Here is a 24,710-nt window from a genome sequence, read left to right as displayed (position 1 = left end):
CCTCAGGTGGGGTGGCAGGGGGTAGGATGATGCAGGCCCACCTGACTCCACCATATCCCAGCCCAAGGTCCTAACACTGGGGGAGTGTTCTACCGCTGAGTCAGCAGGGAATCCCACTGCAACACGCTGACTCACCCTCTGGCAGCAGAACCAAATCAGAGTCTGGTTCCCCTGGGCTACTTCCTACCGCAGACTGGGTGTAGGGCTCTGCAGTCCAAAGGTCCTCTGTCTCCTTAGCGTAGGGTGGCCACATTTCCCTATGCTGAATATGGGACACCTGGTATAATTACTTGTATTCAGGTGAGTTCAACAGCAATCAATCAGATCTATGCAGTACAAACGTTCAAATTAACATCAAGTTGACTGAACCCCTGTTAAAAAGAAATACTGAGTAGTTGGATTCTTTATATTTACCTTCTTATCTTTAAGGCTTTAGGGTTCACATGGGGAGGGATGACACATACACCCCTACCCACCCACCCAAATGTGATACACACACACTCCCGTACACCTTTCTCACATAGGGGGGTGACCGACTGATCCCTTCTTCCCCTCCCCTCCCTGCTTGGCACTCTCTGTCCTCCATGCCTGGCTGGGCTCCTGGGACTGACCTGCCTCTCCTGGTACCTGGTGCTGTGACTTCCCAAGCCTAGGCAACACGTGGGGGAGGGCATGCAGGGTCATATGTCCCCCCTTCCCTCCAGATTTCTGCCAGGGTTCACACCAGAATGTGGTCAGTAGCAGTCTTTCAGCACTGTGTAGGAGGGAAGGGATGGGAGCTGCTTCCAGCCACAGGGGAGGGGGCAAAGGGATGACGTGGACCATGCCTTTGCACAGCTCATCTCTCCTCGCCCCCCTCCCCCTGCCCCATGTGGCTGGAAGTGACTTGTCCCTTCCTGCCTGCACAGTGTCAAAAGGCAGCTAATACCTCCAGGCTACTGCTGGCCACTGACATAACCCAGCTGTCTCCTGTCCCCTGGCTACAGTGCGGGCTGGAAGGGGATGAAGTCCTCAGGACGCATTGTGCACCAGGACCCAGAGAACCTGACTGCAGGGGCGTCAGCAACCAGCCAGAGATGTGGCTCAGCAGTGGAGGGGATGGGGAAGCCCCTTGCTCCTTGGCGGCAGGACCCAGGGCAGCGGGGACGGGGAGGCACAGGTGAAGAGGGTGCTACGCCCTTGCCCCGGGGGCTGCTGTGGAGCCTGCAGGTTCGGGTCATGAACAGGCTGGAAAGTGCTTTCTCCCCCGGCCACTCCAGAGCTTAGCTGAGGGGTGGAGAGGCTTCCCCATGCCAGTGCTGAGTGGGGCTTTGGCACATGCAGGGCTTGGCTCCTCCTGGCCAGCACCCCAGGTCAGAGGGTCTTGGGCTTTCCGGGGCTGCTGGCCCAGCCAGAGGCAGTGGGGGAAGGAAGGAGCCTGCTGGCCAGGCTGTTGGTGAACTGAGCGTTCCCACCAGGGGCTGGATCTCCGCACAGCACTGGGAATGGGACACGCCCTGCAGGAGGGGATATCGAGGAGCAGCGGGGATGGGGGGGTGTCAAAGGGGCAAAGCAGGGAGAGGACAGTGAGAGGGAGAGCACCTAAAAGGCCAATGGGTGGGCAACAGAGGCGACATGTAACTGGCCGCCGCGAGGTGCCTGCCTGCAATCACCAGCTATCGCAGCTCACAGTGCACAGCCAGTACTGGCTGGAAGCAGGACGAGGGGGCAGGGCCCTGCTGGCTGAGAGCTGGCACGCAGCAGGGGCTGTGCTGATGGACCAACAGGGGGAGCGTCCGGCCCTGCGCGCTGCATCTTTGCTCCGCCACCAGCCTTGAACACCCATCCACATTGTCAGTCACTGGACCCTCCCACTCACCACTGGTGGGCGGGCAGTTGGCGAATAGGGATCTGGCCAGCAGTAGGACCCGCCAGTACTGATGGGGGGTGGGGAGGGGAGGAACAGAAAATATGGGACAATTTGCCCGTTTTTAAGAAAAAGTTGGGACACTTGCAAGAGAGCTTAAATACGGGACTGTCCCTTTCAAAATGAGACATCTGGTCACCCTACCTCAGGGTACTTGACCACTGGCAGTCCCCACAGTGCCTCAGGGCATTCATCTGACAGCGGTCCTGGCAGCTCTTCAGGGCACTCGTCTGTCTCCTCCAGCCACAGGGCACAGCTCCATTGGGGGCCTAGTTTGGGATCCTGTTGAGATCCCAGCTCCCTGGAAGAGCTGCCTGCTCCCTCTAATGCTCCAGGCCCAATTAAGTGCTGGTGCTCTCCTTTTATATTTCTTGTCCAGCCCCGGGACTTCTGGTGAGGTGGGCAGGGTGGATTTAGCTCCACCCACCAGGGGGAGTGTAGTGGTCCTTCGCTCTCCTGCTCGGAGGAAGGCCACTCTGCCTCACTACACGGGGACTCTAAGGAAGCCTGTGAGGTGAGTTGTGATAGGCTCACAAAGCTAAATAGGTTTCAGAGTAGCAGCCGTGTTAGTCTGTATCCGCAAAAAGAACAGGAGTACTTGTGGCACCTTAAAGACTAACAAATTTATTGAAGCATGAGCTTTCGTGAGCTACAGCTCACTTCTTCGGATGCATAGAATGGAACACACAGACAGGAGATATTTATACATACAGAGAACATGAAAAGGTGGAAGTATGCATACCAACAGGCAGAGTCTAATCAATTGAGATGAGCTATCGTCAGCAGGAGGAAAAAAACTGTTTGAAGTGATAAATAAGATGGCCCATAGAAGGTGTGAGGAGAACTTAACATAGGGAAATAGATTCAATTAATGTAATGTTCCCCCACCCCAAAATCCTAGGGTAGGTCTCCCCTTCGGCTGCCACCACCCGGTCAATTCCGTGGGCCGGGACACCCCTGTTTCCCCCCTTGGGAACACAGATCAATTCACAGAGGAGGAACCTCCCCCCCCCTCTTCCCTCTCTCCAGCCTGCTCTGGAGACAGAGGTGCCTGGATTCAAACGCCTTGAATCTCACACACACAGGGAAGCAGCCCACTAAAGCTAAATAGGGATCCCATGAATCTGCCAGGACCCTTTTTTATTTTGATTCTCAAGTTCTTTGCTATTTGTACCAATACTTTTGCTAAATGACTGCATTTGAGTGCACATAAGGGTGTGGCTTGCGGTGTGGAACTGATACATTAATGCGGAGAGCAGAAATGAGCCACTCATGAATTGTGGGCCATTCTCTGCTACTAACACGTCTGCAATCCCCTGGTGAGCTCAGTGCTACACAATGGTTATTCCCTTGCTACTCAGCATGGTCTGCAACAGCTCAATCTTTTAAGAAGCTGAGTACTTGCTCACGAATAAGAGGTTCCTATTTAGTTCTAGTAGATCTAGCTCTACCCTAGACCAAGGGTGATCATGTATCTCATGTGATGTCAGCCGTCCCTGTGCATTAACCCACGAAAGCTTATGCTCAAATAAATGTTTTAGTCTCTAAGGTGCCACAAGTGCTCCTCATTCTTTCTATTGACAGTGGTACTGTATTTACATTTTATTATCTTTGTGGCAGCGTTCATGCCTGGTGGGACTTGACCACCTCCAGCTCTCTTTTGCATTCATAGTACCCAGCTGGAAGCTGGGGTGATCTCATGCCATGTTATACTACAAAACAACCTCCTCTGTACAGGGACCCATCATCAGCTAATTCCTCTTGATGGTCCTAGTCAGACTGGAGATCCCTGGACTGCTCCTCCCAACCATCAAGCTAGAAGGACTTCCTCAGCTGTTGTGAGCTGGGGTCGTTTTTTGTTTTCTTATTTGAATTTGTCAAATTTTCTTCCAGAAGCAGTTGGTAAGTGAATCCTATTTACTTCAAATCCCCTTCCTGAGGCCACTATTCCCAGGCACATTTGACATGACAATAAGCTCCTCACCTGGCCCCTCTTTCACATTTAATCAGTGCTGTGGCAATTTCACGATCCTGTTCCGAAGTCCAGGCTGTGCTTCAGTGGTTTCTGTGATGTTGCTTCCAACTCTTTACGGTCTGTTTCTACCTTGAACAGATTAATGAAACTACTCACAAACCAAAACAATTCCCAACATTTCTTCTTCATCTGAGCATCGGGCTGTGGTGATTTAGTAGTTTGAAAGCACATGCTACTGGCTGATCATCTTGTGAAAGGACAAGCCCTTATGCATGTCAATTTACATTGAGTGAGATTTTAGGCTTTTTATTCATCTCAAAATATTTCAGCACTGTTGCTTCTGTGACAAATCTTACTAATTCCCCAAAATTTTCCTTTTGCCTTTAATCCCAGTGTCATTCTGTGGTCATCATCCTCAAGTAGCATGCTAAGTGGAACACTTAGTCTAACAAATTAAAGATGAATTTGTTTAGGTGTGTTAATAGGCCCATGAGCACTTCTTGTTTTAGATTATTTTCATTTGTACAAGTGCTTCCATCTTTCTTGGGCCTGTTGAACTCCTTTGTAACTGAACGTGTGTCCTACATAACTAATCTCATTCAGTCTGGTCTGGCATTTTTCCTGTTCAATTGAAGGTTTTTGTTTTTTTGTGGGGGTTTGGGGTTTTTGTGTGTGGGTGGGGGGGTTGTTTGTTTGTTTTTGGTTCACTGCAAAACATGTCTCTCATGCTTGTTATTTTTGCCCCAAATCAGGAGATCATCAACAATTTCTTCCATCTCATGCAAAGATCTGTGTTGTGATATTCGAGTGCTGAGACAATAATGAATAGAAGTTGCTTAATCATATGGTGGCAATCAAAAAAGCTAACAGAATGTTGGAAATCATTAGGAAAGGGATAGATAATAAGACAGAAAATATCATATTGCCTCTATATAAATCCATGGTATGCCCACATCTTGACTAGTGTGTGCAGATGTGGTTGCCCCATCTTAAAAAATATATACAGGAATTGGAAAAGGTACAGAAAAGGGCAACAAAATACAGTGGGTGTATGCCTAGTGTGCGCGGCGTTGCTCGGGAATCCTTCATGATATGGAGCACGTCGTCTGTTTGAGACAAGAATAGTTTATCCCTATCAAAGGGAAGGTCCTCCAATTTTAGCTGCAGTTCTTTTGGAATCCCCGAAGCTTGCAGTCATGATGCTCTTCTCATAACCACAGCTGTTGCGGTTGTTCGGGTGGCTATGTCCGCTGTGTTTGTTGGGGGCTTGCAGCGCTGTGCGAGCTACTATCTGACCCTCATTAATAAGGGCATTGAGTTGAGGACATTTGTGCTCGGGGAGGTCCTCCACGAGCTCTTGTATTTTACTATAATTAGAGTAGTTGTAATTTGCTAGTAGAGCAGAATAGTGGGCAACTCTGAGCAGAAGGGTGGCTGATGAATACACTTTACTCCCAAATTGGTCCAGTCTCTTGTGCTCTTTGTCTTGCGGTGTGGAGAGGAAATGGGGTTGCTTGCTGTGCTGATTGGCAGCCTCTACTACCAGAGAACTGGGTTGAGGGTGTGAAAACAAAAAGTCCATGCCTTTGGCTGGAACAAAGTATTTCTTGTCAGCCCTTTTGTTGGTGGGTGGTGCTGATGCTGGTGTTTGCCATATGGCCTCCACGGGCTCCATTGTACCTCATCCATGGGGAGGGAGATCTTGGCAGATGATGCAGTCTCTAAGATTTTTAACCACTTATGTTGTTTCTCCTGCACCTCATGTAAGGCAATCTCTTGGCTGTTTGCTACTCTTTTGAAGAGTTCTTGGAACTGTTTCAGGTCATCTGGTGCCACCAGGGTAGATGGTCAAGGAGAGACCATCACTCCTGGGCTGTTCATGCACAGCCTCTGTCATGTAAGCTACCCCCAGCTACCCGCAAGCAAATGACACTAGCCAATTATTCCAGTTCCAGACACAGCCCTAGGAACCTTTGTCTTGCAGTGTGCAGTTATGCCTGCTGGACACTGCAAGCTTATATGAGTTCGTCAATTTAACAAAGAAATTGATATGTACCATATCTCCATCCTTAGTGATTTTTAAGGACTCGCTTGACAAAGCCCTGGCTGGGATGATTTAGTTGGGGTTGGTCCTGCTTTGAGCAGGGGGTTGGACTAGATGAGCTCCTGAGGTTTCTTCCAACCCTAATCTTCTATGATTCTGTGATTCAGGAGGCTTGCCAGGGAGATGTGAGCTGTCTCCAAGTGATGTTCTCTTTGTTCTCACCCCAGCCTCACCACTGTATCTGTGACATGCACTGAGCCAGCATTTGATAAATGGGTAATGAGGCTATATATCACTCAGCAGATCTTTGACCAAATGACTTAAAATATGCAGTTCAGACTCTACCCTACACCCAGAGTGGGCATATCAATTTTCAGGCCAATCGGACTGTGTGTGTGTACACCAAGCTTGCCCATTCTCAGTTCCCCAGTCTCAGCACTGTGTTTGTGGCATACACAGAGCCTACCTATTCTCAGCTTCTCATTCCTCAGTGCTGAGAGCCTGTTCTACTCCCTGTCTTAGCACTATGTATCTTTGGCACGCAATGAGCCTGTCCACTCTCTGCTCCTTCCAGTCTCACTATGGTGTGCCTGTGACATACAGAAAGTCTGGCTGTCCTCTGAACACTCCCCAGTCTCAGCCATGGGTACCTATGGCAAGTGTTGAGCCAGTAATTAAAAACAGGTAATTGGTTGGAGCTATATCTTGGGAACCTCTTTACTAAATGTTGCTATATTTGCAGCAAAAAAATCCACACTAGCCCCCATTGTAGTGTGCTAAGTTTTAGGCCAATCTGACTCTTCCTGTGAATTTTAGAACACTTTGAAATTATGCCTTTACACACAAATTTTGCTCCAGCCTCTTTAGACCCAATTCTCATTTCCACTATGGCCAATGTGTACTTCTCTGGCCACGTAAAGGGGCCTGAAGCGGGGTGACCCTGAAGGGATTAAAAGCAGCCCTGCAGAGGGCTGTGGTGGGGAAAAGCTAGGCTGATTGGGAAAGGAGCCACAGCTGTGGCCAGTTTAATCAGGGCCCAGCTGGCCCTTATAAGAGGGCTGTGGGCTAGAAGTTAGAATATATACTTTCTGTCTTGCTTCATGAGAGAGAAGGACTTGGCTGCCTGTGAGCAGACAAGAGTGCCTGAAGTGGAGTAGTGCTGGGGAAGGGCAGAGGGAGCTGGGGAGCTCTAGCCAAGAAAAACCCCAGACTGCAGGCCTTGCTAAAAGGTCCAAATAGGTACAAGGGCTGCAGAGGGGCAGCCTGGAGATAGGTAAAAGCAGCAGGTCCTAACCCCCCTTGCTGATGATGAGTGGTTAAGACTGCAGTCTGCCCCAGTGAGTGGGGGCTAGATAGTGACTGGCAGTAGCCACTCAGCCAAAGTAGGGATAGAGGGTTGGGGGATTCCCCTGGGTGGGCAGACCCAGATTGTGGGTTGCTGTGGGGGGCAGACCCCTGATATAAAAGCCACCAGGGTCTGCGGGGGACATGGGGGACCAGTGGCAGGTGAGACTGGCCTGCAGAGGGCACTCTGGGCTGGAAGAGCTAATTCCCAGGATGACCAGCAGGAGGTGCTGTGCTGGTGAGTCCTGCCCTACCATAGGGCCTTAAAGTGGGAGTATATAGCCATTTGCACTACCAGGGTAGTACACAGGGGCTGAAGTGTGAGAATTGGAGGCCCAATGTCATTAAGAAGCCTTGGGTCAGTCATGCACATCACTTTATGGAACCAGAATGAAGGATTAATAATTACTGAGTTTAATTTTGAAGCTGGTTGGTGGTGGACACCACATGAGCTCAGGGGCTGTCTAGTGATAAGGTTTGTATGTGGCTATTTTCTTCTTTAATTTTGGGCAAATTAGGAGGGCAGGGGAATCTGTCTGATAGCTCCCTTACCAACTGACTTCAAACCTACACTGCTAATAACTCTAACCAGGACCTTCAACTACAAAGGCAATCTTCAGGCCAATATGAGTCTGCATATGGATTTTAGAGCACTTTGACAAACCAGGTCCAAACAACTTTAACTATGGTGCTGTAAGGACCACCCCATAATAGGAAACTTAAACAAATAACCACCCCCCCACATACAGGATGTGCAATGAGGAGCAGACAGATGTGCTGTAAGATATTTGAGCACAATTTTTGCTGTTACACTTAGTCAAGACAAAGTTGAGTGGATGGAGATGAGAGCAAAATCTAACCCTTTTGCTTCTATATTTTGACTTTTTTTAAACCCTTTAACTGTGCAACCTTAATGTTTTATTAAGAAACCTTTTATTTAATACAGTAGCTTTCAACCTTTCCAGACCATTGTACTACTTTCAGGACTAGTGTATCCCAAGTTTCAGCTCACTTAAACTACTTACTTCTGCATTTTTTTTGTCTGACTTTTGTAAGCATCACAACACACTATTACTGAAAAATTGTTTACTTTCTCATTTTTTACCGTATATTATAAAATTGACTAGCATATAAATATTGTACTTACATTTTAGTGTGTGGTGTATATAGAGCAGTATAAACAAGTCATTATATTAAATTTTAGTTAGCACTGACTTTGCTAGTGCTTTTTATGTAGCCTGTTATAAACTAGGTAAATATCTAGATGAGTTGATTTACTCCCTGGAAGACCTCTGTGTACCCCTGGTTGAGAACTACTGATTTAATATACCTGATTTTTAAAAAAGTCTCTTTAATCAGGACCAAAAAAATTTTAAATACGTATATCAGAGCTTTTCTGAAAGGGACTTAAGCATGTACTTAAATTTACATACCTGCATAAGTGCTGAATTGGGGGGGCTTTAATTCCTCGAGTGTCATGATCTGGAGGAGTCAAGTTGGGAAGTCAGGAACTTAATTTCTATTTCCAGTTTTGCAACAGACTCACTGTGGTCCTGAGCATACTCCAAACTCCCTGCAGTATCTCAAAGGGATTTTATAAGGTGGCTGAGCTCAATATGGGAGAAGCTGGGTTAAATTCTATGCCCTGTGATATACAGTAGGTCAGACTAGATGATCTAATGGTTCCTATTGGCCTTAAGAATCTAGAAAGGATTGCATAGTTAGTGGTTTTTAATTTTCCAAAGTTTTCTGCATTTAAATCCTCTTAAATATAACTGGAAAATTAGTCACTTTTTTCTTGATTTTTTTTTTAACTGTAAACTTGGTTTGCATTAACCAAAGTTCTATTGTTTGATTCTAATTAGACCTGTTTAGTTGGGTCAGAAATTCCCTTTGAAGCCTAAAGAAGTGGGTTGCTGACAACTCTTTGGGAAACAGGTGGCACGTTTTACAATACAGGGCATTGCCCCCCACTGCAAGGTAGAAAGAAAGGGGTGACCCTCACAAGAGGCATTCTGCAAAGGTCCAGGCTTCATTGTGGCCCTAGTGGGAGCAGGGATGGGGAGTGCCAGGAATTGAACTTGCATGTATACGACATAATTAAAAAGAAACACAAACAAACCCAAAAGGCAATAAAGAATTCACTAAAATGGTCAATAAAACTTGATCAAAGGTAGCTAATGCCAAAGCCAAATGTACCAATACTAAGCTTCCGAACTTCAGCCCCTCCTGTATTCTAATCCTAGTTCCCATTGCCTTCTCCAGCTCTGCCCATGCCCCTCAGTCCTCACCTTCAGCCCCTTCTGCTATTGCTTTCCTAGCCTAGCCATACGCACAGCTCTGCCAACGTGTCTCAGTGGTGACCTCACTGCAGTCATTGCTATTTTATGCCAGTGGGGTTTTGTGCTGGGAGATGACGAAGGTGCCATTCAATGGAGTCAGCATTTAAAATGGGTCATTAGAGAGAAATGTCAGATGTTATTTCTAAAGATAGAGCCTCACGCTGAGTAAAACAATGCCTCAAAAGCTATCATTTCAGAATACACCCTCTCACCACAATAACCCATCAACATCTCCTTGTGTATGAGAGGCGTTGTTCTCAGTCCCAGCCCCTCAGTTCTCCAAGCCTGAGCTTTAGGTTACTTTCCCAGGCAGTGACAGATATACAGCCAGGAGCGGTGCCAGGGTTTCTGGCACCCTAGGCAGAATTTGGGGGGCAGCATTTTGTGCGCTCCCCACGGGGCACATGGGAGCTTCCAGTTCCGCTCACATCGCGCCACCAAAGAAGGACCCTCCGCCGAAATGCCATAGGCGACAGCAGCGGTCATTGAGCTGCTCAATTGCCTGCTGCTGTTTTCCACAGCACGTCGGCAGAAGGTCCTTCTTCAGCGGCGTGAGGGGAGCGGAACTGGAAGCTCCCGTGGGGAGCGCACAAAATGCTGCCCCCCGAATCCTGGTGCCCTAGGCGACTGCTAAATGTATACAGCTAAATTCTGGCCTCCCTTTTTAAGAGCAAGATGTGATGTTGCACTCCATATGTTTATGGAAATATGCTTATGAGTTTAAATATAATGCAACTGGAATATGCTTTATGCAAAAGGTCTCTTGTAAGGTATTACAAAACTTATGATCTACTGAGTGCATTCAGCCTATTTGTTTGCATGTATTATTTCTATGTCTGGAGTTAGGAGAATAAGATATAAACTTGTATTACTAATGTAAATATGTTAAGTGGAAGCCATTAAGGGTGCTTCAGAATTAATGAACTGTGAATGGGTTTGTTTACCTGCAAGCCTTCCTATGTACATGTCTTCCAGCTACTAGGCTATGAAGGAGGTCTTATGGTGACATGTGATCATGTCACCTGAACTGGAATCTATCTTAAATGTAGTGCTTTTCCATTTAGACAGAAGAGCGGGAACCCAGAGAGAGACAAAGGATTCCTGCCTTGTGCCAAAGCTATAAAAGGGGGTGGAACAGAACAAAGAGGGCTGCCAGTCATGAGAAATCCCCAAGTTACCACCTGAGCTGGAACAATGACTATACCAGGGGAAAGGATTGGGCTCAGACTAGGAAGGAGTCTAGTCTATGGAAGCGGCTCATTGGAACATCTCCGAGGGTGAGATTTACCTATATTCAGTTTCTTAAATGTATTAGGCTTAGACTTGTATTTTTTGTTTTTGCTTGGTAACTTTGTTCGATCATTAATTGAAATCACTTAAATCCTACTTTTTGTACTTTAATAAAATCACTTTTGTTTATTAGTAAACCCAGGGTAAGTAATACCTGGGGATCAAACAGCTGTGCATAACTCTCTCTATCGGTATTGTAGATAGTGGACAATTTGAGTTTACCTTCTCTAAGCTTTATACAGAGTAAAACAGATTTATTTGGGGTTTGGATCCCATTGGGGTCTGGGTGCTGGAGACAGGAGTACCTGCTGAGTGGCTTTCAGTTAAAGCCTGCAGTTTTGGGGATGTGGTTCAGACCCTGGGGATGTGTTGCTGTAGGCTTGCCTGTCTGGCTCAACAAGATAGGGTTCTGGAGTCCCAAGCTGACAGGGAAAATGGGCTCAGAGGTAGGTTTAGCACATCAGGTGACAGACCCAAGGGGGTCTCTGACCAAACCCATCACATGAGGAGATGAGCTCTTTTATTTGAAGACAACCCTTCCAATGCTGTGTGGAGTTAATACCTGGGCCAATATTAAGGATTGAGTGGAGATGATGAGGGTTGTGGGGGTGAGGTTAGGAGATTAGGGAAGAGCAGAAGGATGGAGAGCAGGGTCCTATGCCGCTCTGGAGTGGGGCCAGGGAGAGGGGTGGGACAGATGAGGCCTGAGAGTCAGGACCAGTCTTCGGGGTGGGCCATCTGGGCAACCACCCAGAGATACCATGGTTAAAGGGGTGCTGCATGGCAGCACAGAGGCGTGCTGCCACTCTAGAGTCAGAAACTGCTCCTAGCTGGCAAGGGAGTACCATGCCCTGTGTGGGGCGGCACCCAGCTTTCTCTTTGCTCCCTCCCTGCAGAGGAAGGAGGGACAGTGATGATGTACAGATACTGCTCAAGGTCACCATCCCTGCAATGGGGCTGTGTGTGTGTGAGGGAGAGGGGAGCGAGAGAGGAGCAACACCAAGTACTCCCTGCATCCAGATCACTTCCCCCACCTGGCTTGCGCTGTGAGGCAAACATCAGGACCTGCTGCTCTTCTGCCCTCCTCTTACACAGCACGGGTGGGGAAAGTGACCTGGATGCAGGGAACCCTGACTTTGCACCCCCCCTTGCAGCCCCTGAGGGGTGTGCAGAGGAGCAGTATTCAAGGGGGTGATTGAATACTGGTCAGTTTTCCCACATGGGTGCAGAATGGTGGGTGCAATGGTTAGGGGCACAGTATAGGGGTTGGGGGTGCAGGAAGTGGCAGGGAGCCCACAGTGGCCAGGGCAAGGGGGGGCATTGTGCCCACAGGGACCAAGGTGTGTGTGTGTGTGTGCGCGCGCCAGAATACAAATTTGCCCAGGGTGCCATTTTCCCTCAGGCCAGCCCTGCTAAGAGGGAAGCCCCACGTGTCTCCTCGCTATGCTGCAGGCCCCTCTTTCTTTCGTTCTCTTGCTCTTTCTCCTTCGCCCACGCACTCATGCCATCCCTTTGATGCTGACTCAGTGGAATGGAAAGTCTATACCCTTTGCTTAGACCGGACACCAGGGACTGTTTTTGCTGAACAGGAGGAAAAACACCCTCTGCTTTAACTGTAATATATTCTCCAACCTCTCCTCTCCTCTCCTCTCTGTTACCCGCTTCTCTGTGTTTCCCTATTCCTCCCTCTTGATCACTCTGCTGACAAAAAACACAGAGAGAAAGAGATCCTCCAGCAGAGGTGAAATTGTGCCCCTGAGTCACCCTGTGCTCCCCCACCCCAGGGAGAGGCCCCGCCTACTCCAGTTAGTGGGGGATGTGTGTGCAGAAGGGGGCACAGTCAGAAGTCACCAGGGAGGGCAAATGCATGATTAAGTCAGATAGAGCCAAAACCAGTGGGTGCTGGAAAGTGTGAGCCACAGAAGAGGGGATTCTCTGAGGTGACAAGGGGGCCCCATGTGTGACAGGGATGGGAATCTATGACTTGCACTATGCAAAGTTCAGTTCTGTTCTCCCTGAACTTCCCAGCACCTACACGGGAGCTGGGAGAAGCCCCCACATCACAGGACCTGAAGTGGGGTCTCCCCAGAAGTGGATAGAGAGGGATCATTCCCTCCCTGTTCAGGGATGCAATGTCTTTCCATGCAGCCCTCAGAGCACAGTAACCTTTTCTGCAGCCTCCTCCCTCAGCTCCTCCTGGCCATCTCCCTTCCAATGTGGTCCTGGGTTTTGGATCTACTAGTCACATTTGTCCTGGCTGAAGCTCACTTTATTTCCTGGCCCCAGCTCCCACTGGAGCTGGAACAATTTTGGGGGGGGGGTGCTGAGAGCCATTGAACCAAACTGTAAACCCTGTATATCAAGGGTAGGAAACCTATGGCACACGTGCCGAAGGCGGCACACAAGCTGATTTTCAGTGGCACTCACACTGCCTGGGTCCTGGCCACCGGTCCAGGGGGCTCTGCATTTTAATTTAATTTTAAATGAAGCTTCTTAAACATTTTAAAAACCCTTTTTACTTTACATACAACAATAGTTTAGTTATATATTATAGACTTATAGAAAGGGACCTTCTAAAAACATTAACATGTATTACTGGCACGCAAAATCTTAAATTACAGTGAATAAATGAAGACTCGGCACAGCACTTCTGAAAGGTTGCCGACCCCTGCTGTATATGATAACCACCCAAGCACTCCTAGTTCCAGGACCTATGCCATCACTAGTTTTAGTCCTTTTGGGTTATTTGTCTGTCCTTCCTGTTTCAGCTCCTCATTTAGTGTCCCCTGTGAATTGGAAAAACAGAAAAAGAAAGCATATATTTGAGAAAGTAAAAGAAAAAATGGAAAGAGGAGCAAGGCATTTTGAAAAGACTAAAACAATTGACAGAAACAGTGAGGCGTAAAGATCAAACCAAAAAAGGTAAGAGATGAAAGAAAAACATGAAGGGCACTTGCTGGGAAGTGTCTTCTACAAATTTTCCGCTGTCTGGGTAGAAGCGAAACTGTGAAGAAAACAACAGAAACCCAGAGAGAGAATTTCCACTAAAAGATGCTTAGAACACGATCTCTGACTCCTTCCTCCTCTGTCTCCATTTCTTTCTGCACGTGCCTCATTCTGATGCTGGTTTCTTGGCTGTGACGCATCTTCTCAGTGCTGTGAGGAAATTAGCTGCCCACCCGCATTATAAGGGCATCTAGGGAAAGGCTTTGATCAGAATGAGAGAGAGCGAGTGACAGAGCGAGTGAACGAGAGAGTCTGACCGACCCACTCACCAGCCCCCTTCTTTGTCCAGTCCATGCCTCATTCTCACTTGTCCCTTGAAGCTTTGGATCCATTCTGGCGGTGAAGTGAGTGTGGAGACACATCCCCTTCGTCTCCTTGATGCCACCATGACATTGGCATTTATGCCACTGTGTCTCGCCCTCGTGCTGCTGGTGACCAATGGTAAGGGGGGCTGAGTATTTTGGGGGGTGGAGGGCAGTTGCACTGGGGATATTTAAGGTTTACTTGGCCCACAGGATTTTAGCAATTCAAAGCTGAACCCTTGGCAGATCTTGCTTTCCTGACCCTTCAGTGTTCCCTTATTCCCATATTATTCCCCAGCCCTCCTCCATTCTCCTTGGCAGGGTCCTCTTAGGACAGTAAAAAAAATCTCTCCATCCCCATTTCTAACCCTAACCCTCCCCTCCCCCACTCAGTTCTCTGTCTTGTTGCAGCCAGCAGCACTTCCCCTGGAGCACCAAAGGAGCAGAGGGTGTGGGCCAAAGTGGGAGACCTGGTTGTGCTCCCCTGTCACCTGAGTGCTCATGAGCTGCAGAGGAGCTGGAAGCAGCTGTATGAGAAGACAGCTGTCCGCTGGGAGCGGCATGGGGAAAGGTAATGCAGGCTGCGAGGGGGGGGGGATGCTGTGCTTTTTGATTCCTTTCCTCTTTCTTCTCCTCCTCCACAGTCTTTGATTCCCATCCTCTCTCCCCTGATGTGCTTTTTCTCCCTCTCACTGCCTTTCCTCCCCTGTCTTTCTCTGCTCCTTTTTCCCCATCCTCTCCCTCTCCCAGCACTAACTCATTTCCCCTGCTCATATCCCCAGCTCCCACAAAGAGCCCCACATGGTGCTGGAGGTCGAGTACAGTGGTCTCCTGAAAAGAGCCCGATCCATGATGCCCCGAGCCTCAGTTAGGGAAACCGGCTTCCGCCAAGGGGACTTCTCCCTCTGGATTGAGCCACTACTGAGTGAAGATGCAGGCCATTACGAGGCGCTGGTGAGATATGGCAAGGAGACTCGGCGCTGCCAGTTGGAGTTGGGCATGGTGACAGGTATGAGAAGCTGGATCCCTGGAACAGCAGGGTACTGTCAGTTAGGACCAAAAGTCCTGGGGGTCGGAGGGGAGCCCAGGACTGTAACAGCAGGTTAGAAAATGAGACGCAGCCTTCTGAGATTAGGCAACACCCCTGTCTTCATCCCATGGGTTGAGAGTTCCAGAGAGGGAAATCTCTAGGTGATAAACACAAGGAAAACGGGGAGATCAAGGACAGGTTGGTTGTCCTTTCAATGCCCCACAGAGAGGGGCTGGGAGCTCCAAAGAGGGAATGGTTGATGCCTCCCCTGTGACATTAACTTCTCTCTTCCCTTCTTCTCCGCAGTGACTGTCAATCCCCCAGGCCTCCTGGTGGAAATGGAGCCTCTCTTGCTAAACTGTAACTCCAGTCACCCAGCTAAGCTTGTGGGGATGCGCTGGTTCCATAATGGTAGCCTGGTCCCCATCTCCAGCAGGTTCCGTTCCCGCCATGGGGCTCTATCCATCTCCAGGCCAACTGTGAGCGATTCAGGGTCCTGGCGCTGCGAACTCACATACTCAGATGACGAGAGAGTTTCTGCCTCATTCAACCTTCAAATTCTAGGTAACTCTGGCCTCCGACTCACCCTCTCAGCTCCCAGAAACCTCTGGCCTCTCACAATAGCCCCCTCCTCTCCAACTCCTGCCCTATCATGAGTAGCCTCCTTGGATCTCTTTGCTTCCCTCCCTGCTTTCCCAGTCATGGCTCCTCTCTGTCCCAGCATCCCCTCCCCACAAGGGGTGGTAACCTCCTCTTCTGTTGCAGTTCGGTGGACCTCATACCACCTAATGTTGCCCTACACTCTTTGTTTTCTCCAGGTTTTGCTGGCCCAGTCTCTCCTGTAGTCTATGCAGCGGTAGGATCTGCTGCCAACCTTCCCTGCCTCCTGAATCGAGACCCCAGTGCTTCCAGCATTCTAGGGGTGTCAGCCCGCTGGAGTCATCTTGCAGGAGGGGATCTGAAAATATGGGACATCTCCAGGAATGGGAGCAACTGGAGCTTCACCCTCCATCTCCCTGAAGTGGGGCCACAGGATGCAGGGCAATACTGCTGTGCTGTCTCTATCCATGGCACGACCATCACTAGGGACGTGACTTTGGGAGTGATGACAGGTGAGCAATGGAAGCCAAGAGGATGCCAAGGGCACTCTTCCCCTCCAGTGACTTTCACTGGCTTGGAGAAAATATCCTTGCACATCAATGTGGTGAGTTTGGGCTGTTCTTGGCCTGTCCAGCCTCCCCATGGGGAGAGACCCTGTGTCTCAGCTTGGGCATTTAGCTGCACAGGAATGGAGTGTCTCTATCCACAGGATGCTGTGCCATAGGGAGGTTTCTCATGGCGGTTCAATTATTTTTCTTTAAGAAATCTGTCTTAAAGTAGGAAAATGAGGGGGAGGGGAGGAGCCAGGGAGTCAATCCGAGAAGGTGTGAGTGAAAAAGGAGGAACATGACAGAGGAAGGAGGTGATGAAGGGGTGGGGCAGGAAGATGCTCTGCTTTCTTTGCTGAGGGTATTTCTGTTTCCCTCCCCCACAGTCACCCCAAGTATCAAAGGGCCAGTCGCTGAAGGCTCTCATCTGCTGCTTATCTGCAGCCTCACCCACCCCAGGGGGCACGAGCACTTTCAGTGGAGGCAACTGAGTTCAGGCCTCAGCAATGGGAGCTCATTTGAGGCTACTCCCAGGAGCCCAGCAGTCCAGCGCTACTATCTGGGTTCCACCCTGGAACTGACCCATGTGTCACAGGAGGATATCGGCACCTGGGAGTGCAGCGTCCATGGCTCAGAAGGGAGGCTGGGAGCTGTGGAATATGAGCTGTATATTACAGGTACAGTCTCCCCTGTGCCCCACTCTGCCCCACTTCCATCTCCCTGTGCCCCAAGATTTCTGCTCCACTTGACCAGCCAACATTTTCCAAACCTCATCCATACCCTGAACTAGTCCCAATCCCCCTGACTCCCCACCCCTACCCTGCCAGACCAATCCTACTATTCCCTTTCCAATGTCAGCCCCTTCAGTGCAATCCCATTCCAACTGCCCCCCTTTCACCCTGCTTTCTAACTGTGACTTCCCCTTACAGGTGCCCAGCTCTCTGGTCCTCATCCCATTCTGGATGGGCAGACCTCTTTTGGCCTTATCCTTGTCCTCTTCCTCCTGCTTGTGGCCTCCATCCTGGCTTTGGTCCTGCAGAACCGTAGGGTGAGTCAGTCCAATGCCCTGTCTCTGTCCATCTGTCTTCTCTCTCCAAGGCCATTGTTCATTCCTCCTTGGGCGGCAGAACTGTCAAAAGTGTCTGAGTAGCATGACAAAGGGAGAGTGAATGGGAGAGCTGAGAGGGAAGAACGAGGGGGGAAAGGGCTGTGATTGAGCCCATCTAAGCCTGCCAACCCTGCTTCTGGCTGGGGCTGTGAGTGCAGGACAGAGAGGCTACATTGGGTAGCCTGCCAGCTGTGCCCTGGTCGTATGCAGTATGTACTGGGAATATAGGAATTGCCAGGCTGGATCAGCCCAGTGGTCCTGCTAGCCCAGTGTCTTGTCTCTGACAGTGCCAGATACCTTAGAGGAAGGGGAAAAATACCCTCTAGTGGACAATTTATAGTTTCCTCTTAACGTCTGTCAGTTTGAGGTCCTCTTGTGCCTTAAAGGATGAGGGTTTATATCCCTTCCAAACTATTGTGGTTGTACTTTTATTTTTCATAATCTGATCTAATGTAATTGTGGATGTTCTCAATTCCCATATAGATTGATAGAGTCCAAGGCCAGAAGGGACCATTGTGGTGATCTAGTCTGACCTCTTGTATAACGCAGGCCATAGAACTTCCAAAGATAATTCCTGAAGCAGATCTTTTAGAAAAACATCCAATCTTGATTTAAAAATTGCCAGTGATGGAGAATCCACTACAACCCTTAGTAAATTGTTCCAGTGTATGTAAATGTCCAATACCTTTTTGAATCTTGCTAAACTCTTGGCCGCCACATTATCCTGGGGCAATGAGTTCCCTGGGCTCATTCTGCAATGTATAAAAACTGTTCCCTTTTATCCATTTTGAAATTTCAGCCTTTCAATTTTATTGATCATCTTTGTTCTGTGTTTGATAAATTCATCCTGACTGACTTTCTCACTCAGTTAGAATTTTGTTTTCCTCTAGAATATCCCTTCTTATTTCTCTTGTCTCTAAACAAAACAAACTCGGTCTCTTTTCATGTGGAAATCTTTCAAGGCCTCACATCATTTTCATTACTCAAAACAGAGGGGCTTCAGATATACTATCTCTCTTTACAGAGAGTGTGACCAGAGACTAACAGTGTTCCAGATAAGGTCATCTCACTAATTTACCTAGTGACATAGGAATAGCTCCAGTATTATTCTCCATCCCATTCCTGTGCATGCTAATATTTTGTTGGTTTTTTAACTACTGCTATCTTGTGAGCAGAGATTTTTTTTTTCCAATTACACAATGTCTAGGTCTTTTTCCTTAAGTGGTTATGGTTAATTTAAAACCAAATAATTTGTTGGAGTTCAGATGACTGCTTTCAATGTGCATTTCCTTGCATTTGCCTACACCAGCAATCCCCAAACTATTGAGGGTCGCACCTTCCCCTTCCCCTGTCTGCCTCCAGGAGCTGGAGCCAGGAGTGGGGCTGTGACTTGGGGTGGGGGGATGCAGACAGAGTCAAGGCTTGGGCCACAGCTGGGGGTGGGCCTGAGGCAGGGAGTGGGGCCATGGCCAGGGGCCGAGGCTGGGAGCCAAGCCGCGCTGAGGCTGGGGATTGGGCCAGGTACAGGGCCATGAGTGGGACTGGAGCAGAGCTGGGGGCAGAGAAGGGCTGGATGGTGCTCCCTCCCCACACCCCTAGGGGCTGATCCATGCCCTGCCATGCCCCCCCGCCTCGGACTTTCCTCCACGCTATGGGCGGCAGGTGTAATATGCTGGGGAAGGCTGTGCTTCCCCAAAGAGCCTTGCTCATGCTCCAGCCCAAGGTCCCCTCCCCAATGGCAGATGAAACTCAGTGTAGACCAGAGGTCCCCAAGCTTATGGTTCACCCATTGCCCATGCCCCACACACCCCTAGGGGGTGTACCTCACACTTCGGGGACCTCTGGTCTACACTGAGTTTCATCTGCCATTGCGATGTCTGTTCATCTAGCTTTGATGCACAGGTTCATAGATTCCGAGGCCTGAAGGGATCATTGTCATAAGCTAGTCTGACCTCATGTATAACATAGGCCATGGAACCTCCCCAGCCTAATTCCTTTTTGGACTAGAGCAGATCTTTTTAGAAAAAAATCCAATCTTGATTTAAAAATTGCCTGTGATGGAGAATCCACCACAACTCTGTGCTAGATCTCAGTCTTCTCCAGTGTTGTTGAACTTAAATAATGTTGTGCTATATGCATATTTTGTTACTTCACTGCTCATCCCCTTTTCCAGACTAGGTAAATTTTTAAAATCACTGAAGGACCTAGGAGCTTAAGTCACATTTTCAAAAGTGATTTAGGTACTTAGGAAACTAAGGCTTATTGCACTTCAATGGGCCTTAAGTGAATAAAAATTGCCAAATTGCTTCTGACAATGTGACTTCCAGGCTCCTAAGTAGGGTTCATTGAAAACTCAGTTTTTGACTACATTAATTTTTTGAAAAAATTACTTTTTCAGAAACTTTTGACATGTCACCAAGAATCCAAAATTTGGATTTGGAAATGCCAAAAGTGTGCCTCATGGGAGTTGTTGTTTGGGTGCCTCATGCCCCCATTCTTCTCTATGGGCCAAGTTCTGCAACCAGACTACCATCTTCCATGATGCACCATGTCTGTAAACTCCCATGATGCATCACAATGGCTCAACAAGAGGGGAGATGTAGACTAATCAGGGTGCCTGGCCCATAGAGGAGAATGTGGGCATGAGGCATCCAAACTACAAATCTCATGAGTCACTGGTAGCATTTCCAAATGGAAAGTGTTAGTATTTGTCCAAAACTGTTTAGGTTTTGATTTTTTTTTCTTCCCATCAAGAAGTCAAAACTTTCTGTGGGGGATGCCCCCATTTTCTGACCAGGTGTACTCCTAAGTCTTTTAGGCACTTAAAAAAATGTATACATATAAACATGGTAAACACCTGTCCTAGTACAGAACCTTGTGGCACACAACTACTAACCTTTGGCCATGATGAAACTGTATCAGTTATTCCTACTTTCTCTCTGTTAGCCAGTTTCTGATCCATGACAAAACTTAACCTTTCACGCCATGCTACTTAATTCCTTAACAGCATCTCAGAAGGGACTTTGTCAAAGTCTTCTGAAATCTCCCCCAAAATCATGACAACTGGGTCATTCTTTATTCACAATATTGCTGATGCATTCAGAGAATTCTAATAGATTAGAGTGGCATGATTTTTCTTTGCACGCACTAGTTTGTAGCTATCAGATCAGGTTCTTCTAAGGGTTTTATAGTGCTCTAATTATTGTTTCAACCAATTTTCCTGTTCCATGGTAACTTTCATGCTACAGTTTTTCTGGGGCTGAGGTCAGACTCACTGATGTGTAATTATCAGGGTCAATGTACAATTGCTGATTTTAATGAGGCTGCATTTCTTGTTAGTGACTTGTCACTCTTTTTAATTTATCAGTTCTAGGATTTCCTTTTTTCAGACTTCAGCCTCTCGCAGTGCCTCAGCTTTGTCACCACTAAAGAGCAGGTCTTTGTTAGGTATCCCCCCAACATCCTCAGTGGCAAAGATTCATGCATGGAAATCACATTTCTTCTGGGAAAACTACTTACACTGCAATTTCCTCCTCTAATTGCTTCCCCAGTTGTCCGTGGGACCCAATTATTCTCTCATAGGCTTCCTGCTTTTTGTATACTTTACTGGGGCTATGTCTACACTATATTGCAGTAAGTCAACCTACGCTACACAACTCCAGCTACGTGAATAACTAAGCTGGAGTCAATGTACCTTAGGTCGAGTTACTGCAGGGGGTCAACAGGAGAAACCCTTCTGTCTACTTATCTCATTCTTCTCATCGTGGGTAGAGTATAGGGGTTGACTGGAGAGTGATCTGTCGATTTTGTGGGTCTTCACTAGACCCGCTAAATTGACCACTGGTGGACTGATCTCAGAGTGTTGATCCCAGATGTAGTGTAGCCTGGTTCTCAAACTCTTTAATACCAGGACCTCTTTTTCTATAATGGGGACCGCTCTCATCTAGCGGGGCTATCCATTTCGCAATCTAGAAAGGACAAGCCCCTATTCATCACCCACCTGGAGGTCACAAACCTCAAGCTGAGAACCCATGGTACGCTTGAAGAGTGACACCCCAGAGTGTACTTCAGTAGAGGTGACACTGAATCTTTCAATACTATTAGAGCTATGTATCCACAGGATAGTGCTCCTAAGTGTATTTTGAATGATTCAAGGTCTGGAAAGCCTGCCTCACCATGAGACTCAAGAAGCTCAGTCTATTTAGTTTCATCAAGAGAAGTTAATAGGTGAATTGATCACTGGCTATAACAGTGGGTCTCAAACTTTTTTAGTGGTGACCCCTTTCACATCGCAAGCCTCTGAGTGCAACCCCCCCCCCATATAAATTAAACACCCTTTTAATATATTTAACACCATTATAAATGCTGGAGGCAAGTGGGGCTTGAGGGGGGGGGTTGACAGCTCACAACCCCCCATGTAATGACCTTGTGACCCCCTGAGGGGTCCCGACCCCCAGTTTGAGAACACGTGGGCTACAAGTATCTGCACAGGGAAGGGATTTCTGATAATAGACAGCTCTTTAATCTAGCAGAAAAAGGCATAGTAAGCTCCAATGTTTAGGAGTTGAAGCTAGATAAATACAGATTAGAAACAAGGTGCAACCTTTTAGCAGCAAGTGTAATTAACCATTGGAACAATTTTACCAAGGGTTACGGTGGAGTCTTTCTTTCAGTCAAGACTGGATGTCTTTCTGAAAGATATGCTCTAACTCAACCAGAAGTTATGGGCTTGATGCAGAAATTCATGGGTGGGTTCTCTGGGTGGGTTTACACAGGAGGTTAGACTAGATCATCATCATGGCTCTTTCTGGCCTTAATCTATGAAAGGAGCCACATTAAAGGCATAACTCAACTATACACAGCATAATATCAAGCCAGCATTCTCTACAGGAAAGGAAACATGACCATGGAGCATGACTCCTGGGTTCTTCTCTCAGCTCTAAGAGAGGACTAGGGTATAGTAGTTACCGCAAGGGAAACTAGGAGTCAGGTTTCCTGAATCCTATTACTGGTGGTGTGAGAGAGAAGGGTATAGTGGGTTAGAACAGGAAGAAGTAGAAATCAGGACTCCTGGGGTTCTCTCTGTGACCATGTAGGCCCCTGAGGGGTAAGACCTACAGTGGCTATTCAGACCCAGGGGCCAGATGTAAGCATCATGCTGGGGCAGGATAGAGCCCATGCTAGGTCCATTTCCCAATCATCTCTTCTTTTTTTTTTTTCCCCTTTCAGATATTCTCCCCAGCCTTCCCGGCACTGGAGCGGGTGGTTACCACATCCACACCAGGGAATGCAGGAAAGGATGAAGGCCAGGAGGGGAAGAGCCTGCAGACAGAGTGCTGATGGGAGAGAAGGCACAAAGGTCAATCGGAATGGCAAGCACTTCAATGGGAAAACAAGACTCTGCTACACAGCTGGGGGAACCATTCAGATTTGTCCAGAGGGCATGCAGGTCACATGGACACAGCCTGGGGACCATGCCACTGCTGAGGGAGTGGGAGTCATATGACAAAGGAGATAGGAGTCATCTGGGTGCAGGAAGGTTGGGATGGGGGGTTGTACAGGTTTCTGAGCTTCCTTTTTGGAGATGGACTCCAGTGTTCATAACCTGCTTCACTTCCACTTGTTTCTGTCGCACCCTCTGTCTCCCTCTCTTGGCCTTTCTCCTTCCTTGGAGGGGTGTGAGTGGCCTTTAACAGATGGGGAGATTGGCAGAGACCTGGCTCCCCTTTGCCCACAGGGCATTTAACTTCCTGCTCCCAACTTCCCTCTCTGTATCCCATAAGCATCCTGCTCCGGCACTTATTCGCTGCCACAGCGGATCCTGCAGCCAGAGATATTGCATAGTTGAGTTTTTGTTATAGTTTATTAGCACTCAGAAGAAAATATCCTGCAATAAACCCCCCCCACACACACTGGAAACCCTTTGGTCTCTGTGTGCATTTGGGGTAAAATGGGCCTGTCTAGCACATTGTTTGCATCTGGTTGTCTGTGTGAGGCAACTTCCCTGAAATCTGCCCCCCTTCTGTGGATTTCACTTTTATTTTTGTTTTCCTGCTGTGGATCGTTAATTTCTGGCCTTTCAGGAGGGAAAACAAAATGGCACCAGAGAAGGGAAAGTTACACGCTCTATTCGTCCCTTTCTCTCAGGGGTGTGTGTGTGTGTGTGTGTCCCCACTCATGATCAATTAAACATCCCTGTCATTTCCCCCCAGTTGGTGGCATTAACCTGTCAAATGACCCACACCAGGATCCCTGCCGCGTGCATCCATTTCACTACCCTAAAGCCCGCTGTGGTCTCGCTGTATACAGAACTCCCCTTTGCTTCCTGTCACAAATTATTGTGCAGGGCTGCTGTGTGACTGTTAAACAGCTGCTGTGTCCTACCCCAGAGGTAGCAGCATTAATTATTATTACTGCAGGCTTGCAAATTTTGTAGCCTATGTAGGCTGAATGCATTGCATACACTAAGGGCTCTTTGCATCCCCCATTCCCTACCCCCTGTTCCTTGTGTGCCACTGTCCCATCCCCCCTCTATTTCAGGAACTCGCTATAACATCATCCCCCTGCTTCATGCCAGGGGTGTTGTTTGCCCCCTCCTCATTACTAGGGTCCTCTATTTTCTCCCATGCCAGGGCATCTGTGTCTCTTCTGTCCCTCTTACCCCTTACCATTGTCCCCCATTCTCTCTGTCATGCCAGATGCTTTGCATACCTCCCTTGTCCTCTCCCTTGGTTGTTACACAAAAGTAAGGCTTTTGACACAGTCCCCAATGACATTCTCATAAGCAAACTAGGGAAAGGGGGTCTAGATGGAATTACTATAATGTGGGTGTACAACTGGTTGAAAGAACATACTCAGAGTAGTTATCAGTGATTCATTGCCAAACTAGTGGGGTCCAGCACCAATGTTCCCTCTAATTTTTTTCCATCCATGTGCGGAATAAATTTTATGTGCACCAAGGTAATGTATGCATATGTGTCATCAATAGAAACAAAAAACCTAAATATAATAACTTTAAAAAAAAGTACCATAGGGATAATTACTCCAGCCAGGGATAGGTTAGGCATTTGAGAACTCACCACTCACGCTTAAAGAATTAAATTTGAGAGAAATAAAAATTATGAAATGCATAGACCAGTCAAAACACTAAAATAACACACTTTGAAAGAATAAAATTACAGAAAATATATGTGCATTGCAGGAAGTACCAAGACA

The 24,710-nt window shown here is 47.9% G+C and overlaps 1 protein-coding gene across 1 annotated transcript; it reads left to right on the top strand.

Annotated features, from left to right (window-relative positions):
• Positions 1-10,771: 10,771 nt before the first annotated feature.
• LAG3 (lymphocyte activating 3) lies at positions 10,772-24,373 on the top strand. Its single transcript, XM_044998826.1, has 10 exons — positions 10,772-10,888; positions 13,670-13,823; positions 14,056-14,348; positions 14,621-14,780; positions 14,992-15,218; positions 15,546-15,803; positions 16,058-16,351; positions 16,774-17,064; positions 17,317-17,435; positions 22,725-24,373. Exons 3-10 carry the CDS (start codon positions 14,294-14,296, stop codon positions 22,833-22,835), a joined length of 1,515 nt encoding a protein of 504 aa, XP_044854761.1. The 5' UTR covers positions 10,772-10,888; positions 13,670-13,823; positions 14,056-14,293; the 3' UTR covers positions 22,836-24,373.
• The last annotated feature ends 337 nt before the right edge of the window (positions 24,374-24,710 follow it).

This window comes from Mauremys mutica, chromosome 1 (assembly GCF_020497125.1).
Source record: "Mauremys mutica isolate MM-2020 ecotype Southern chromosome 1, ASM2049712v1, whole genome shotgun sequence".
Taxonomy (NCBI): Eukaryota; Metazoa; Chordata; order Testudines; family Geoemydidae; genus Mauremys; species Mauremys mutica.
Note: the sequence above shows the minus strand (reverse complement) of the source record. Positions and strands in the feature narration are given on the sequence as shown.

Coding starts and splice junctions, on each gene's coding strand:
- LAG3 (XM_044998826.1), top strand. CDS start 14,294: ATGACATTGGCATTTATGCCACTGTGTCTCGCCCTCGTGCTGCTGGTG. Junction 15,219..15,545: donor GGAGTTGGGCATGGTGACAG/GTATGAGAAGCT, acceptor TCTTCTCCGCAG/TGACTGTCAATCCCCCAGGC. Junction 16,352..16,773: donor GACTTTGGGAGTGATGACAG/GTGAGCAATGGA, acceptor CCTCCCCCACAG/TCACCCCAAGTATCAAAGGG.